General features: G+C 45.1%; 1 protein-coding gene across 2 annotated transcripts in view; it reads right to left on the bottom strand.

The window, feature by feature from the left end:
* The window catches only part of TICRR (TOPBP1 interacting checkpoint and replication regulator), a 58,412-nt gene that overhangs the window by 6,512 nt on the left and 33,968 nt on the right, over positions 1-17,932 (bottom strand). The window contains exons 8-19 of one of the 2 annotated variants that reach the window (XM_062206239.1): positions 17,419-17,430; positions 17,247-17,386; positions 15,195-15,295; positions 14,499-14,592; positions 14,334-14,413; positions 13,927-14,166; positions 12,269-12,365; positions 8,424-8,478; positions 5,550-5,690; positions 3,361-3,451; positions 1,976-2,037; positions 896-1,021 (exon numbers count right to left, since the gene is read on the bottom strand). In XM_062206239.1, the coding sequence (XP_062062223.1) occupies positions 896-1,021; positions 1,976-2,037; positions 3,361-3,451; positions 5,550-5,690; positions 8,424-8,478; positions 12,269-12,365; positions 13,927-14,166; positions 14,334-14,413; positions 14,499-14,592; positions 15,195-15,295; positions 17,247-17,386; positions 17,419-17,430 (1,239 nt within the window). The remainder of the gene's footprint in view (positions 1-895; positions 1,022-1,975; positions 2,038-3,360; positions 3,452-5,549; positions 5,691-8,423; positions 8,479-12,268; positions 12,366-13,926; positions 14,167-14,333; positions 14,414-14,498; positions 14,593-15,194; positions 15,296-17,246; positions 17,387-17,418; positions 17,431-17,932) is intronic. The other variant, XM_062206240.1, reaches the window with a different exon arrangement.

Genomic DNA, 17,932 nt, shown 5'->3' with positions numbered 1-17,932 from the left:
GGGAGATTACGGGCAGTTTCCTCTTTTCTTTTCTTAAGATTTGCTTGAAAGACAGAGGCAGAGAGTGCCGGCACTGTGGCTTAGTGGGCTAAAACTTCCACCTGCATACCAGCATCCAATATGGGCGCCAGTTCTAGTTCTGGCTGCTCCACTTCTGATCCAGCTCTCTGCTATGGCCTGGGAAAGCAGAAGATGGTCCAAGTATTTGGGCCCCTGCAACCATGTGGGAGACCCAGAAAAAGCTCCTGGCTCTTCGTCGGCCTAGTTCTGGCCATTCGGCTATTTAGCAAGTGAACCAGCAGATGGAAGACTTCTCTCTCTCTCTCTCTCACTGTCTATAACTCTACCTCTCAAATAAAGAAATAAAAATCTTAAAAAAGAGAGAAAGAATGAGACGTCAAGAGACAGGATCTTCCATCCACTTTATTCCCCAAATGGCTACAATGGCCAGGCTGAAGCCAGAGGCAGGCACTCTATGTGGTCTCCCACATGAATGGCAGGGACCCACATACTTGAGCCATTACCTGCTATTTTCCCAGGCACATTAGCAGGGAGCTGGATTGGACATGCAGCAGCAGCATGGGCTCCAACCGACACTCCAATATGGGATGCTGTGGTCACAAGCTGTAGCTTAAACTGCTGTACCACAATGGCTACCCTGGCAATTTCCTCTTGAGTGAGCAAGCTACCCATAACGACTGTGGAGGATCAGTTTGTAGAAATCCAAAGGTGACAGATTCCAAGGGTCACGGATTATTCCTCTGGTCACTGCCCTGAACTTTGACTGCACACGACCATTCCTCTTCAGTGTCAGGAAATGTCAAATTTCATGCTGCTCCTTCCACTGATCAGCACGGACCAGTGAAGATGGACGGCCCTTGGGTTGCTGACTTACCTTGCTGGAACGAGTGGACTCTTTGCACACTTCGGGATTTTGGCTGAGACAAAGAATAGAAGGATCCAGAATGTGTCCTGCTAAATGACAACTGCTTGATTCGAGGACTCCTTCTCAAATTTAATTCTGCAAAACAAGAACCGCAGTGAGCAGGGAGAAGTACAAGTCTGACATTCTGCCTTGTGTCAGAAATGGGCAACATTCATGTCCAAACACAAGATGGCTCAGTTTTAAGAGATTTCACCCATCATCCGCTGCCTGCCAGGGTACACATTAGCAGGAAGCTGCAATTGGAAGCCAGGGTTTGAACCCAGGCACTCCTGTGCATCTCAAGCTGTGTCTTAACCACTAGAACATTTACCCCATCAAATGATTTTTGAAATTGTGGCTTCTCTACACTTTGATTTTTCCACAACAAACATGAATTACCTGAGCAACTAACAAAAAAGTTTTCCAAAACCCCTTTGTCATCATATATAATTTTAAAATAGGTCATAGCATGTTGTATAATACAGTTGTTCAGCCCTCATCTTAAATCCCATTTCTGTTTCATAAGAACAGTTTTTTCTCCAGAAATTCTCTCAGTAGATTGTGTATAAAGGAACATTCACCTCAAATACTTGAACTACATAGTGCAACCAGAGCCAATACAACTTCCACAAAACACCTTAGCATGTGCTGAGCAATAAGTGTGCAAAGGTTTCCACGGCAGCTCAGCAGAAGGTGGAACAGAAGCAGTGAGGGGGAAGGCATTGTGGTGCAGTGGGTTAAGCTACTGCTTGGGACACCCATATCCCGTATCAGACCCCACATCACACAGAGTTCCAGCCATGCCTCCACTTCTGATGTAGTTCCCTGCTAATGTGCCTGGGAGGCACAAGTACTTGGGTCCCTGCCATCCACATGGGAGACTTGTATGGAGCTCTTGGCTCTGGCTTCAGCCTGGCTTAGTCCTGGCTGTTACATGCATTTGGGGAGTGAACCAGAGAATGGAAGATCTCTCTCCTCTGTCACTCTTTCAAATACACACATACATACATACAAAGATACTGGAGGGAAAAAAAAGGTCAGTACCCTCACCTTGTTCTCCTTTTTCAGGTGACTCTTCAACAACTTCAATATCAGGGCCAGGATCAGAGGACCTCAAGGAAAAACAAGCACAAAGTTTCAGTATCCCTCATGATTAGCACCCATTAAACAGAGAGACGACGTCTCATTCAACAGGGTAATGCCAGGATCAGTAAGAGAGTGGTAAGAGATCAAAATGGTGGGGCTGGCTTTGTGGTGCAGCAGGTAAAGCCACCACCGGTGATGCCGGCAGCCCATAAGGGTACTACTGGTTTGTATCTTGGCTGCTCTACTTCCAATCCTGCTAATGCATCTGGGAAAAGCAGCAGAAGACGGCCAGGTGTTTAGGCCCCTGCTACCCACATGGGAAATCCAGATGAAGCTCTTGGCTCCTGGCTTCAGAATGGCCCAGCCCTGGCCATTATGGCCATCTAGGGAGTGAACCAGCAGATGGAAGTTCTCTCTCTCTGTGTCTCTCCAACTCCTTCAAAATAAATAGATAATTTAAAAAAAAAAAAAAAAAAAAACTTATAACTAAATGTTGGACTGTCACAACAATGAGCAGAACATTCAAGTTTTTGGACAAGAGCCTTAATTTCTGCCCATCTGTCAAGAACTTTATACAGAAATTAATTAGATATTTACATGCCTCCTGACCCACCAATTTCTTGCAATTTACATATACAAATAGCACCAAGACAGAGCCTTGCAATAGATGCCATCCTCTCTACTCGTCTTGAAAGCATCAATAAAACTCCAGATGTCATACACAAAACAAACATAAGACATCTCTGAAAGGCGGTGAGAAGAAGGTGGCCTGGCTGGGGAGCATGGGGCTCCAGGAGAGCAGGGCAGTTAGCTCCCAGACTGGGGGCTGGAGAAGCAGACAACCCAAAGCACCCACGTAAAGACAGCTCTCTTGAACCAAAGAACCAGGCAAGAGGCCTAGATCAGTCAAAGCAGGACAGAAAATCCTGAGACAATAACTGCCCTATGCCACCCGATCGCCATAGAAAACCTACAGCCCCACCCACGTCCCAACAGCAGAGGCCTATTCAGGAACCCAGACTTCCAGCCTTGCCCATCAAGGAGCCACCTTCCCTGAGTCACACGTGAATGGATTTACAAAGTGTGGAATATCCACTCGATAGAACACTACTCAACAAACAGGGAGGAACCACTGACGATGGCAACAACGTGGGTCAGGCGCCACGGAATTATGGTGGGTGCAGTTGGCCTGACAACGGCATGTCCTGTACGGTTCTCCCGCCATCAGTGAGAGCTTGTGGGACGCTATTTGGCGATGAGCCACACAACTCAGAATTAAGTCACTGAAGGTCAAGAGAAGGCCACAGCGGACCACAAGATGGTGAGGAGGGCGACGTGGTGTCCCTCACCTGCCTTTGATCTGTCTATGAAGCAGCCTTCTGGAGATCTGCTTATGTACTGGAGTTTCAGCCACACTCTTTGTCAGCAGTTTGTGATAACCTAAAAGGTAAAAGGAGTTTCAGTTATAAATTTAATCGAACCTCATCAAGAAGTGGCAGCAAGGTGGAGGGAGCAGTTTAAGCTTACTACCCAGCTAGGCTGGGTCTGAACCGTATTTGGCTAAGTTCTGGGCTCACAGGACTCAGTCAACATACTAGATCAGTTTATCAACACTATCAGAGATCACTGGCAGAAGCTGATGTGAAAATGTTATAAAGTTATTTCTCTAATAAGCAATCCCGAGAACATAAATAGTGCTCACTTGTCAGGACTAACACATCACAATCTATTCAAGGAAACAAAGAATACAGAACACAGAAAACAAATATAAAATGGCTAAGTTCTTCTTTAGTCAACATATTAAATGCAGATTAAACATTGCAGTTAAAAAACAGAAATTGGGCCGGCGCCACGGCTCACTAGGCTAATCCTCCGCCTTGCGGCGCTGGCACACCAGGTTCTAGTCCCGGTCGGGGCACCGATCCTGTCCCGGTTGCCCCTCTTCCAGGCCAGCTCTCTGCTGTGGCCAGGGAGTGCAGTGGAGGATGGCCCAAGTCCTTGGGCCTTGCACCCCATGAGAGACCAGGATAAGCACCTGGCTCCTGCCATCGGATCAGCGCGGTGTGCCGGACGCAGCGCTCTGGCCGCGGTGGCCATTGGAGGGTGAACCAACGGCAAAAGGAAGACCTTTCTCTCTCTCTCTCTCTCTCTCTCACTGTCCACTCTGCCTGTCAAAAATAAATAAATAAATTAATTAAAAAAAAAAAACAACAAAAAACAAAACCAGAAATTGGATGTGAATGGAAGGGGAGAGAGAGCGGGGGGTGGGGTGGGAGAGAAGTTATGGGGGGGGGGGTGGGGAGGGAAGCCATTGTAATCCATAAGCTGTACTTTGAAAATTATATTCATTTTTTTTTTTTTTGACAGGCAGAGTGGACAGTGAGAGAGAGAGAGACAGAAAGGTCTTCCTTTTTGCTGTTGGTTCACCCTCCAATGGCCGCCGCAGCCGGCGCACTGCGCTGATCCGAAGGCAAGAGCCAGGTGCTTCTCCTGGTCTCCCATGGGGTGCAGGGCCCAAGCACTTGGGCCATCCTCCACTGCACTCCTGGGCCATAGCAAAGAGATGGTCTGGAAGAGGAGCAACTGGGACAGAACCGGCGCCCCGACCGGGACTAGAGCCTGGTGTGCCGGCGCCGCAAGGCGGAGGATTAGCCTATTGAGCCGCGGTGCCGGCCGGAAATTATATTCATTAAATAAAAGTTAAAAAAAAAAAAATTGGCAGAGTGAAATAAAAATACATGATATATACGCAAAATCTGACAGAATTAGGGAGAAATACAGTAATACCTGGAGATTTTAATACTCAACTTTCAGTAACAACGGGAACAATAAGGAGACCTAAGACCTGAAACAGCACCATGAACAACTCGATCTACACACAACTCTAGAAATTTTACCCAGGAAGAATAGAACACATTTTCTTCCCAAGCACACATGGAACACTCTCCGAGACAGACCAGATGGTAAGGACCTCCTTTGTGATTTCTTCTCTGACCCATTGGCTATGTAGCAGTCACGCCATAAAACAGGTTTTAATAAATCTGAAAAGACTGAGACCAGAAATCAAGGAACAGAAGAGAATGCGGGAAACTCAAATACATGGAAACTAACGCACTACTAGATAGCCAGTGGGTCAGAGAGGAAATCACAAAGGAGGTCAGAGAATATTCTGAAATGAAATGAAAATGAAGAGAACACATACTCCACACCCTAAAGGACACAGCTAAGGCAGTGTTTGGAGGGGGATTTGTTGCTGTTAACATCTGTATTAACAAAGAAAGATCTCAAATCAATAACTTAAACCTTCACCTAGAAGCTAGAAGAACAAGCTAAAAATCATGGCAAGTAGAGGGAAGGAAATCAAGATTAATAAATAACAGAGAAAATCCAATGAAACCAAAAGCGAGTTCACTGAAAGGCTGAACAAAACTGAGAAACCCGAAGAAGACTCAAATCACTCAGCCAAGAATGGAAGAGGGAGCACTACCACTGTCCTACAGAAAGGGCTCCTCCTCTCTGACGAACGGAAACACGGTACCTCTGGCCTTTCTGTCCGGTTTATACTCCAGACCTTCGACAGCTGATACCGAATGGCTTCTGGGCAACCCCCGCTTCAAAGATCTTTTTGAGGGAGATAGTACTTCTTGGTTGAAGAGATTTCTCCGAACTTTGGTGACTTCTGGAAACATACACAAACACATAAACACACACACCCAAAAGAAATCACCAAACATTACCAACAATAATACAGAGAGCTGTTATCCAAAGAGAGGTTACATTCACATTTACTATTAAGCTTTCCTTAAATAGTACTCTCCCACAGGGTACTAAAATTAATCTTACAAATTCAAAAAATTATGATTTTTGTGTCTTATTTTTGCACGAGGTAGGGGACCAATGTCATTCTTTTGTATGTGGATATCCAATTGTCTCCGCACTATTGTTTTTGTTTTAAAAATTTATTTTCATTTTATTTGCAAAGCAAAGAAACAAAGAGCCATCTTCCATCTGCTGGTTTATTCCCTCAGTGCCTGCAATAGCTGGGAATGGGCCAAGGCCAAAGCTAGGTGCTCAGAATTCAATAAGGGTTTCCCAAGTGGATGGCAGGAACCCAAGTACTTGAGCCACCACCTGACGCTTCATAGGGTACGCATTAGCAGGAAGTGGAATGCAAAGCGGAATAGCTGGGACTTAACCAGGCACCCTGATATGAAATGTGAGAATCCCAACGGGGGACTTAATTGCTGTACCAGTTGGTCAAGATTATTCATTCCTAATGAATTGCTTTGGCTCCTCCCGGTCAAATCAACTGACCACACTAAACGCTAGCATGTTCATTCTTTTTTAAATGTTGGGTAGAATTCAGCAGTGAAGCCATCTAGTCCTGGTGTTTCTCTGTGGGAAGCTTTTGATAAACAAAGTAAAGCCTTTAAATTGTTATAGATCTATTTATTGAGATTTCTTATGTCTTCTCGTCTGTTTTCAGTAGTTAGTATCCTTCCAGGAATATGTCCAACACATCTAGGTTGCCTAGATGTGTTGTATTTGTATTTATACAGTTTTATCCCCCAACATTTTGAAAAGTTGAATACCCACAGAAAATTGCAAGTAACAAAACACAGACATCACGAAAATTCACCAGTTGTCAACATCTGCTTTCTCCCTGCATCTCTGTCCACATGTACAGTTTTTCCCAGGACACTGGAGATTTAGCTGTGGACAATACAACTCCTTACTTCCTGGGTAAGTGGGCATTTCACCTAGTAGTTAAGTACCTGAGTTCGATTTTCTTTTTTTTTAAAGATTTATTTATTTTGAAAGGCAGAGTTACACACAGAGAGAAGGAGAGGCAGACAAAAGAGAAAGAGAGAGAGAGAGAGAGAGAGCGAGCGAGAGATCCTCCATCTGCTGGTTCACTCCCCAGATGGATGCAAACACTGAAGCTGTGCTGATCTGAAGCCAGGAGCCAGGAGCTTCCTCCAGGTCTCCTATGTGGGTACAGGGGCCCAAGGACTTGAGCCAGTTCTATTGCTTTCCCAGGTCATAACAGAGCTAGATTGGAAGTGGAGCAGCCGGCACTCGAACCAGTGCCCATATGGGATGCCAGGACTGCAGGCGGTGGCTTTAGCTGCTATACCACAGTGCCGACTCCCACCAAGTTTGATTTTTAACTCCAGCTTCCCACCAACACAGAACCTGGGAGTTAGTGGTGATGACTCAAATAACTCCTCTCACCCACATACGCGACCTGGCTAGGGCCCTGGCTTAGCTCTACCTTGGCTGTTGTGGACAGCATGGGAAGTGAACCAGAGGATGAGCATTCTCCCTCAAGTAAAAATTTTAAAAACACTTTTAATTGATACCATATTACCAAGCATGCAATCCTTCCTAAACTTCCCTATTTGCTTCAATAATATCTTTTATGGCTTTCCCCCCTAAATTTAAGATCCAAATAGGGACCCTGGAGTACATTTCGTTTCCATACTTGAAAGCCTTTCACCTAGAACAGTTCCAATTGGGAATTGTAGGTGTTTGGCATAGTGGCTAAGACACCACTTGGGACACGCATATTCCATATCAGAGTGCCTGGGTTTGACTCCTGGCTGCACTCCAACTCCAGCTTCTTGCTGATTGCATCCTGGGAGGCAGCAGGTGTTGGCTCCAGTACTTAGTCTCTGCCACTCACATGAAAGACTTGGATTGAGTTTCCAGCTCCTGGCTTTAGCCTGGCTGTTGCATGCATTTAGAGTGAACCAGCAGATAGGCCATCTCTGTCTGCCTGCCTTTCAAATAAGTAATAAATAAAAAATTTAAAAACAAATGCAAGTCCATTGCTTTTTTTTTTTTTTTTTTTTTTTAAATTTTCAGGATATTGCTGTTCTTAAAGATTTCAGGTGGGGCTGATGCTGTGGTGCAGCAGGTAAAGGCCCCGGCCTGCGGTGCCAGCATCCCATATGGGTGCCGGCTCGAGTCCCAGCTGCTCCACTTCCGATCCAGCTCCCTGCTAATGAGCCTGGGAAAGCAACGGAGGATGTTCCAAGTCCTTGGGCCCTTGCATCCATGTGGGAGACCTGAAAGAGAGCTCCTGGCTCCTGGCTTCAGATTTGCTCAGCTCCGGCTGTTGCAGCCACTTGTGGAGTGAACCAGCGGATGGAAGGCCTCTCTCTCTCTACTTATCTCTGTAACTCCATCTTTCAAATAAATAAAATAAATATTTAAAAAAAAGATTTCAGGCTGTTTTGTAGTGTAACATGTTAAGAACATATGAATGTCTAATTCTCAAAGGGCATGATATTTGGACATATTTTATTAACCAATGATTTATAATTGAATTCAGTTGCTTAAATACATGTAATAAAGGTAAATGTGTCATTCTTGTGAATCAGGTACATGCTGAGAAAACAAAGCCTACCTTGTCCTGTATCTTTCCCTGGAGGCGGAGGCTGCTGGGCAGGGCAAGTGCTCTCCTGGAAGATGAGAAAATCCAGTAGGAACATTTACATAGCATTCACTGAAAATAAGAGTAAAAATTCCACACAAAACCCCACCTATAGGGAATCATGAAACAAAGAGTAAAGCACACAGAAATATGTCCCATAGACGGTCGTTACTACACTCTAATAATAAAAAATAAAAAATACCATAAAAGTCCATAAAGGGTGAAATAAATTATACATCTCTCTGGTGCAGATATTAAAAGGTGAAGGGGCTGGTGCTGTGGGGTAGCGGGTAAAGCCACCCCTGCACCCACGTGGGAGACCTGGAAGAAGATCCTGGCTCCTGGCTTCAGATCAGTTCAGCTCTAATCGTTGTGGCCATTTGGGAAGTGAACCAGTGGATGAAAGACCTCTCTCTCTCCTTTTCTGTAACTCTTTCAAACAAATAAATAAATCTTTAAACAAAACACACACACACACACACACATAAGGAAAGGGGACCACAAGCATGATTAAGCCTCCAAGCCTCCACTTGTGATCTGGCATTCCATTTGAATGCCAGCTCAAGACCTGGCTACTCTACTTTTGATCCAGTTTTCTGCTAATGTGCCTGGGAAAGCAGTGGAAGGTGGCCCGAGTGCTTGGGCCCCTGTACCCGCATGGGAGACCCAGATGGAGTTCTGGGCTCCTGCATTTGGCCTGGATCAGTCATTTGAGGAGCGAATCAGTGGACGGAAGCTCTTCGTTTCTCCCTCTCTGTCATTCTTTCAAATTAACAAGTCTAAGCATAGTAGATGAAATCATTTTTTAAAAAGATTTATTTATTTGCAAGGTAGAGTTAGAGAGAGGGAGAGACAGAGATATTTTCCATTTGCAGGATCACTTCCTAAATGGTTGCAACAGTCAGGGCTGAGCCAGGCTGAAGCCAGGAGCTTCTTCTGGGTCTCCCCCATGAGTACAGGGGCCCAAACACCTGGACCTACTTCCACTGCCTTCCCTGCACATTAGCAGGGAGCTGGATTGGAACTGGAGCAGCCAGGACTTGAACCAGTGCCCATATGGGATGCTGGCATTGCAGGCAGCAGATTAACCGGCTACATTACAACGCTGCCCCCAAAATCGCTTAATATTTTTGAATATGTGTGTGATAAGATGTGTGTAAATCTTCCTGCTACTGGTCTATACAGGACATGATCTGGATACACGTAACACTGTCTAAAGGGATTACTTCTGAAGAATAGATGGAGAAGAGCACTCTGACTTTAACTTAATGACTAACTTTTTAATGATGATCATGTGTATTTTTTATTCCCCATGCTGCCTGTAAAAGAGTGGAGAGTCATATAGACTAGTTAGAAGGTGACTATACACTCAGGAACAGCTCTATATGCAACTGTTCTCTACTAGCTACTATAGTGCAAGACTGCAGAGTCTGAACTCCCGACACACCTAAACAAGGCAATAGTATGTGTATTCAATTTGCCATTGTAATAGTTGAAGAACTTTCATACACAGAGAAAGTTAATTGACCTTAGTGATACAAAACCAAGGTCTTGCTGCTAAGATATGTCATGTAATAATCCTCAGTTATCTATATTGCCTGGCAATAACTGTTTTAAAAAGGTAAATTACAACTATGAAAATATGTCACACACCAGATTCCCTAAAACAGAGATCGGCAAACTACAGCTTGTACAGCAAATTGGGCCACTCTTATTTCTGAAAATAAGTATTACTGACACACAGTCACACTGCTTAGTTTACATGTTGTCTCTAGCTGCTCTCCCCTGCAACAGGAGAGCCAAGTAGGCGTGACACACATGCATGGCTCACAAAGACGGTAACACTTGTTATCCAGTCCTTTACAGAAAAAGTTTCTCAAAGCTTGCTAGTCCATATAACCAAAAGAAAACCTAAGTGAGTACTTTCTGGAGGTACTGGAGTAGCACAATCAAATCTTTTGAAGACCACTGTGCTCTTCTGAAGTTAAGATATGCAAAAGAATTATATATATGACGTAACGAACCGTAAGCGTCTACACCTATGCTGTGATCTCACTGCTTCCTGAGTTACTGTACAGGTCTTCCAGAGACTCGGACTTAGTCTGTAACAACTTAACATCCGGTCATTCCGATTCTAGCACTTATCTATGGTACTGACTTGGACACGGGAAAAAAACATTCTTTATTAACCAAAGTTAAACCCCGATCTCAGTAAATCTGATCATAAAACTGTGTTGGCCAGTCTAAAACAAGTCTGCAAGAGCGCTAGAAAGGACTTCAGCTCACTTATGAAACCCAGTGAGAAAGGAGGTCTGACCACTGTTCCTGTACACTTTTGGATTCTGCATCCTTCAATCAGGATTACAAAACACCCAAAACGTGCATGTTATTCATGGACAAGGGGTAGTACGAAAGTGAACACCACTGACTCAGAGAAATCCCACCTCCAACTCCAGAGAGCAGCTCTAAACAGCTAGAAACACAGAACCAGCTGCTACGGAGGTGGTTAATGCTTGTCCTGCTGATTCTCAGAGAATTTAACCCTTCTCACATAGGTCCCGGGTGTCATTTTTAGTCTCCCTTCTCTGCTTTGCAAGACATTAATTATACTCAGTCAACTGATCTCAGCTATTTTTCTTTTTCTTTGCAACCAGTAAAATCCTCAATTCCACAGAAAACCCAATGACCACCTGGTTTCACGACGATCTTCTTTTTCTAAAAACTTGTTATTGAAATAAAACATAAAGTACTGAGAAGGACTTCCTGCTAGGTAATCACAGTCCTTTGTAACTGTACATTACTTCAGTGACTTCTCTGCTTAGTTACTGCTTTGGGAGTTTGCTCACATTAAAGATTTCTGAATTAATTTACTCACTGTCATTTTTCTTCATATTTCCTCTATCACATTTCTGGATAAAATGGTTAATCTCTTAACAAATTTATATTTGTTTATTCCTCAGATTCGAGTTTTATACAGTTTCATAAAAAATACTGGCATTATTTTTGCTATTTTTTTTTAAGATTTATTTATTTTTTACTTGAGAGTCAGAGTTATACATAGAGAGGAGAGGCAGAGAGAGAGAGAGAGAGAGAGAGAGAGAGGTTTTCCATCCGCTGGTTCACTCCCCATTTGGCCGCAACGGCCGGAACTGAGCCAATCCTAAGCCAGGAGCTTCCTCTGGGTCTCCCACATGGGTGCGGGGGCCCAAGTACTTGGGCCATCTTCTACTGCTTTCCCAGGCCATAGCAGAGAGCTGGATCAGAAGTGGAGCAGCCAGGACTAGAACCGGCGCCTATATGGGATGCCGGTGCTTCAGGCCAGGGCATTAACCCACTGCGTCACAGTGCCAGCCCCTATTTTTGCTATTTCTTAAAAGCAGACAAGGAAGGTCGGTGCTGTGGCATAGCGGGTAAAGCCGCCTGCAGTGCTGGAATCCTACATGGGCGCCGGTTTCGAGTCCCGGCTGCTCCACCTCCAATCCAGCTCTCTGCTATGGCCTGGGAAAGCAGTAGAAGATGGCCCAAGTCCTTGGGCCCCTGTACCGGCATGGGAGACCCGGAAGAAGCTCCTGGCTCCTGGCTTCGGATCAATACAGCTCCAGCCGTCACAGCCAATTGGGGAGTGAACCAGCAGATGGAAGACCTCTCTATCTCTCTTTCTCTGCCTCTCTTCTGTGTGTAATTCTTTCAAATAAATAAAAAAATCTTAAAAAAAAAAAAAAGTAGACAAACTGCTTCTCATTCTTGTTTATTGTGTCAACTAGAGCTGGAAGGAGTAACTGCCAAGTGCCATTTCACCTCTACAAGAGATTACTTACATTTTTTGTAGCTCTCTTGGACATTTTGGGAACTTCAATTTGCCGAAGATTCTGTGAAACCTCTGCAATGCTTTTATGTCTTATTAATGCATTTTTCCTTTAAAAATAGAAAGAAACAGTCAAGACACACTAGCTACAAGTTGCACATAGATAAGAGGCTTCTTCCCAGTTGCTGAAAGACCCCATGAGGATGGTAAAGAAGGGCTTTGTGAACTACAACATAAATGTCATGCACTCCCTAGAGTACACGGGAATGTCAGATGCAGTGTTAGCAACTCCACAGTTAGCGTCTGTGATTCAACTACTAAATCGATACACCCAATGGACAAAGACAACTGGACATCGTCAGAATTATAACTAACAGTGCAAATAATTCGCTTGATTCCATGAGCTTCTTGGGTTAATATATTACTCTTTCAGATGACTCAGATTTATTTCACTAAAAAAAATATAGGGGCCGGTGCTGTAGCACAGCAGGTTAAGCCACCAGCCGCAGCACTGGCATCCCATATGGGCACCAGTTCAAGTTCCAAATGTTCCACTTCTGATCCAGCTCCCTGCTGATGTGTCTGCCTGGGAAAGCAGGGCAACATGGCCCAAATGCTCGAGCCCCTGCTCCCACATGGGAGACCCAGTTGAAGCTCCTGGCTCTAGGTGGCCCAACCCTGGTCATTGTGGCCATTTGGGGGGTGAGCCAGAGGATGGAAGATCTCTGTCTTTCCTCTGTTACTAACTCTGCCCTTCAAATAAATAAATCTTTAGGGGAAAAAAATTAATATCTAGTCCTTCTAGCTAACAACTGTCACCTATCTATGACACTGATATTGCCAAGACCTCTGTAAATGTGATGGTAAAGAAGAAAGCTGTTGAGGCCAGCACTGTGGCATAGTGGGCTAAGCCTCTGTCTGCAGCCCTGGCATCCCATATGGGCGCCGGTTTGAGTCCCAGCTGCTCCTCTTCAGATCTGGCTCTCTGCTATGTCCTGGGAAAGCAGTAGAAGATGGCCCAAGTGGTTGGGCCCCTCCTGTGCGGGAAACCCAGAAGAAGCTCAGGAGTGGCTTCAGATCAGCCCAGCTCCTGCCGTTGAGGCCATTTGGGGAGTGAACTAGTAGATGGAAGACCTCTCTCTCTAACTCTGCCTTTCAAATAAATAAATAAATAAAATCTTTAAAAAAGAAAAAAACAAGGGGGGAAGCTGTCTTGGCTAGTCTAAAACAAGAGTTTCAGGGGCCAGCACTGCAGCCTAGTGGGTTGACCTGCCCCTGCAATGTCAGCATTGCACACGAGGGTGGTTCAAGTCCCAACTGCTCTACTTTCAGTCCAGCTTCCTGCTAATGTGCCTGGGAAAGAAGTGAAGAATGGCCTGAGTGCTTGAGCCCCTGTTCCCATGTGGGAGACCTGGATGGAGTTCCAGTCTCCTGGCTTCAGCGTGGCCCAGTCCTAGTCATTGTGGCCATTTAGGGAGTAAACCAGCGAATGGAACCTGTATTTTTCTCTCCCTCTCTGTGCTCTTTCAAATAAATTTAAAAAAAAATGTTAACAGTTTCAAAGAGTGCTAGAGAGGCCTACAGGTCATTGTAAAGTGTAGTGAGGCAGGACGTCTGACCGCTTTAGCTCTCTGCGCCCTTCAATCAGGGTTACAGACACATACGACTCACCTTCTCTTCTTGGCTGATCTGGTTCGCAGCTCTTCCAGCTGGTCTGATTCGGTGCTGCCCGACACTGATCTGTGAGAACTCGGCAGGAGAGGCACGGAAGGAAGCGGTGATTTGCTCTCTTGTGTTATGGAGTCATCGCTGAAAAAGTCTGTAGGAAGGACGCCAGCCAGCTTCTGAGGAATCATAAACCCGAGGCTGTTGTAAAGGTTTCCCAGCGTCTCTGGGATCGAGTCAATGTACCTGTGGGACAGATGGGTGAAACGTGGAACAGAGTTACCGTCTCACCCGCTCTCCTCCCTCCATCACGCAGCGTTAGAAATACCCCTGACAATCCCACAATGCTGAGACGACAGCACACGTAGCTTATTCAGCAAAGCAATTCTAAAAGGTGGTCGCCAACAACTTACAGTCTCAAAACTTCCTCCAGAAAGTTGGACAGGTACGCAGCGTCCTCAGTGAGACACAACATGCGCAGCAAATCTGTCACCTGGTGGAAAGTTGAGAAGTCACCGAATGCCCTCTGCAGAGAAGCCCAAGGCTTCATTCCCGAGGGCACTGAGCTCTATACTTGCCTCCTCCACCATGTGCTCCATATCATCAGGACTTTCAAGTACTGAAGGGCACTGCACACACAGCTCCAAACGAAGAAACACCTGGAGCTGGCACCTGGGCAGGATATTTGGTCGTTATCTACCATGAATGCCACTTAGCTAAAAGCGCCTTCCTTACGCATGCATCTATTTATTTGAGGAAGAGTTAAAAAGGAAAAGAACCACTGTTTCCTCTAATAGCCGAGGCAGTCATTAGGTAGTATCACAAAAAACCAGCAAAGGGCAATCAATTTTAAACTGACCCACACCACCTCAGAGCTCTGTTTCGGGATAATATTTATTTATTTATTTTTAAATTTTTTAGATTTTTAAAAATTTATTTGACAGGCAGAGAGTGAGAGAGAGAGACAGAGAGAAAGGTCTTCCTTCCAATGGTTCACCTCCCAAACGGCTGCTACGGCCGGCGCTGCGCCGATCCGAAGTCAGGAGCCAGGTGCTTCCTCCTGGTCTCCCATGCGGGTGCAGGGCCCAAGCACTTGGGCCATCCTCCACTGCACTCCCGGGCCACAGCAGGGAGCTAGACTGGAAGAGGAGCAGCCGGGAGTAGAACCCGGTGCTCATATGGGACGCCGGTGCCACAGGCGGAGGATTAACCAAGTGAGCCATGGCACCGGCCCCTCAGGACAATATTAAAAGAGTTAAAAGGCAGAAACTTACTCTCTGACTTTGTCTTCTTTATCCAGCTTTCTCCCTAGATTCTGTCGAAGACTTTTGCTCGTTTTTAAGAAGTTACTTTTTACTTGATTCAGACAAGTTACCTGAAAATATAAAATTTTAATTGAATAGTAAGTTACTTGCTATTTTTAATTTCTTTCACATTTGACTAACTCCTTAAAATGGGAAGTATGTTACAAATTTCTCTATTCTTTCATTTGGATGAATAGTGAAACAAATATTCTTCTTTTTAGATCTTCAAAAAAATTGCAAAAAAGTATTTTTGAGCAAATATGCATGGATACAGCAAGTCTGTAGATTTAAACTATCTTAAATGGATGGTTCCGGGGGCCAGTTTTGTGGTGTAGTAGGTTAGGCTGCCACCTGTGTCACCAACATCCAATATGGATGCAGGTTCAAGTCCTAGCTGCTCTACTTCTGATCTGGCTCCCTACTAATGTGCCTGGGAAAGTAGCAGAAGACGGCCAAGTAATTGGGCCTCTACATCCACGTGGGCCAGATGAAGCTCTTGGCTGTTGCAGCCATTTGGGGAGTAAAGCAGAGGATGGAAAATCTCTCGGTCGGCGCCGCGGCTCACTAGGCTAATCCTCCGCTTTGCGGCACCGGCACACCGGGTTCTAGTCCCGGTCGGGGCGCCGGATTCTGTCCCGGTTGCCCCTCTCCCATGCCAGCTCTCTACCTGGCTTCGGGTCAGCGCGGTGCGCCAGCAGCGAAACAATGGCAAAAGGAAGACCTTTCTCTCTGTCTCTCTCTCACTGTCCACTCTGCCTGTCAAAAAAAAAAAAAAAAAAAAGAAAAGAAAAGAAAAGAAAGAAAATCTCCCTGACTCTCCCACCCTCTCTGTAACTCCGCCTTTCAAAAAAAAAATAGATAAATCTTTTTTTTTTTTTTTTTTTGGACAGGCAGAGTGGATAGTGAGAGAGACAGACAGAGAGAAAGGTCTTCCTTTGCCGTTGGTTCACCCTCCAGATGGCCGATATGGCTGGTGCGCTGGGCCGATCCAAAGCCAGAAGCCAGGTGCTTCTCCTGGTCTTCCATTCGGGGTGCAGGGCCCAAGGACTTGGGCCATCCTGCACTGCACTTCCTGGCCATAGCAGAGAGCTGGCCTGGAAGAGGGGCAACCGGGACAGAATCCGGTGCCCCGACCGGGACTAGAACCCGGTGTGTCAGTGCCAGCCTTTTTTTTTTTTTAAAAAGAAAGATTCCACAAAGTAGTGACTCCTTATGCTCATCACACAGAAAGAGCCCTGCTTTTCTGCTTTCACCACTAAACATGAACAGAAACGATAATAACATGGTCTAAAAGAGTGGTGCAGAAAATCCTGTGTGTAAGAATCTAGGGAGCTTTTTCAAAGCATAGCTGTCTGGTTTCAATGCAAAATCTGTTTCAGTTCATCTGGAGGAAGGCCTGGCTTTATTTATTTATTTGAGAGGTAGAGTTACAGAGAGAGAGAAAGGTCTTCCATCTGCTGGTTTACTCCCCCAAATGCCTGCAACAGCAGGAACTGGGCTGATCTGAAGCCAGAAGCCATGCAGGTGCAGGGGCCCAGGTACTTGGGCCATCTTCTACTGCTTTCCCAACCATAGCAGAGAGCTGGATCAGAAGAGGAGCAGCCGGGACTCCAACCCACACCCATATGGGATGCCGGCAGCATAGGCAAAAGATTAACCTAGTGCACCACAGCACCAGCCCCCGGCATCAACATTCTAAAAAAAGTTTCCAGGTGAATTTAAAGTACAGCTGGGATTTTAAAAAAATAAATAAATAAAAAAATAAAACAAAACACAATGGCACTCACATGAGCAAAACAGCTTTCCTTAGGAGAAAAAGACATGTAACTGTCTGCAGTCACACCACTTCTTTGATCTCTGCCTTCCCAGTCATTGTGTTCACCTTCTCGGATCTGGAGCTACAATCACTCCCTTGCTCATCTTATCATCCCTGCATCACACACAGTATAACAGACATCCCCCAACATGTATGAAGCAAACCACTACTGCATCTATAACAGGCAACGACACCTGGACTCTTACTTCTAATTCCTTGATGCCTTTTGATTTCAGGAACACTTTAATGGTGGAGATTATGTTCCGAGCACACGAACACAATGTGATTTCTCCTGAGGCCACAGTCTTTTGGTAATTTTCATGTATGTAAGACAGTAGTTCATCCTTATTTTTTATAAGTAAGACAGTAGTTCATCCTCAGTTTTAAAATCTGTGAAAAAAGGTAAAATTGATTATCAGCATCCAGCTCAAGCCCTTTTATTTAATTTAAGCCACTGGTTGTCAACTAGGGGAGATGTCTGCCTCTTAGGGCTCATTTGGCTACGTTTGGATTATCCCAGCTCGTGGTGAGGCGTGGTGGCTGTTACTGGTATTGACTATGTAGAGGTCAGGGAGCTAAACATCCAACAGGTGTGGGATAGCCCTCACCACAAAGAAGTATCTGGCCCAAAATGTCTGCAATGTTGAGATTAAGAAAGTGCGGAGGGAGGTGATTAGTTTAGGGCTTTGCAAATCAAGTGTATTAGTAAAAAATGTAAGGGTAGGAAGAAATAAAATTGTCTTTGTGCACAGATGACATGGTTATCTACATAGAAAATCCAAGAGTCAACAACTGCTGGAACTAACAAGCAATCACAACAAGGTTGCATGTTCGTGCATAGAAGACGTAATGTGTCAAGATCTCAGTTCTTCTCAACTTGATCTACAGATTC

The sequence above is a fragment of the Lepus europaeus genome, chromosome 11 (genome assembly GCF_033115175.1).
Source record: "Lepus europaeus isolate LE1 chromosome 11, mLepTim1.pri, whole genome shotgun sequence".
Lineage (NCBI taxonomy): Eukaryota > Metazoa > Chordata > Mammalia > Lagomorpha > Leporidae > Lepus > Lepus europaeus.
Note: the sequence above shows the minus strand (reverse complement) of the source record. Positions and strands in the feature narration are given on the sequence as shown.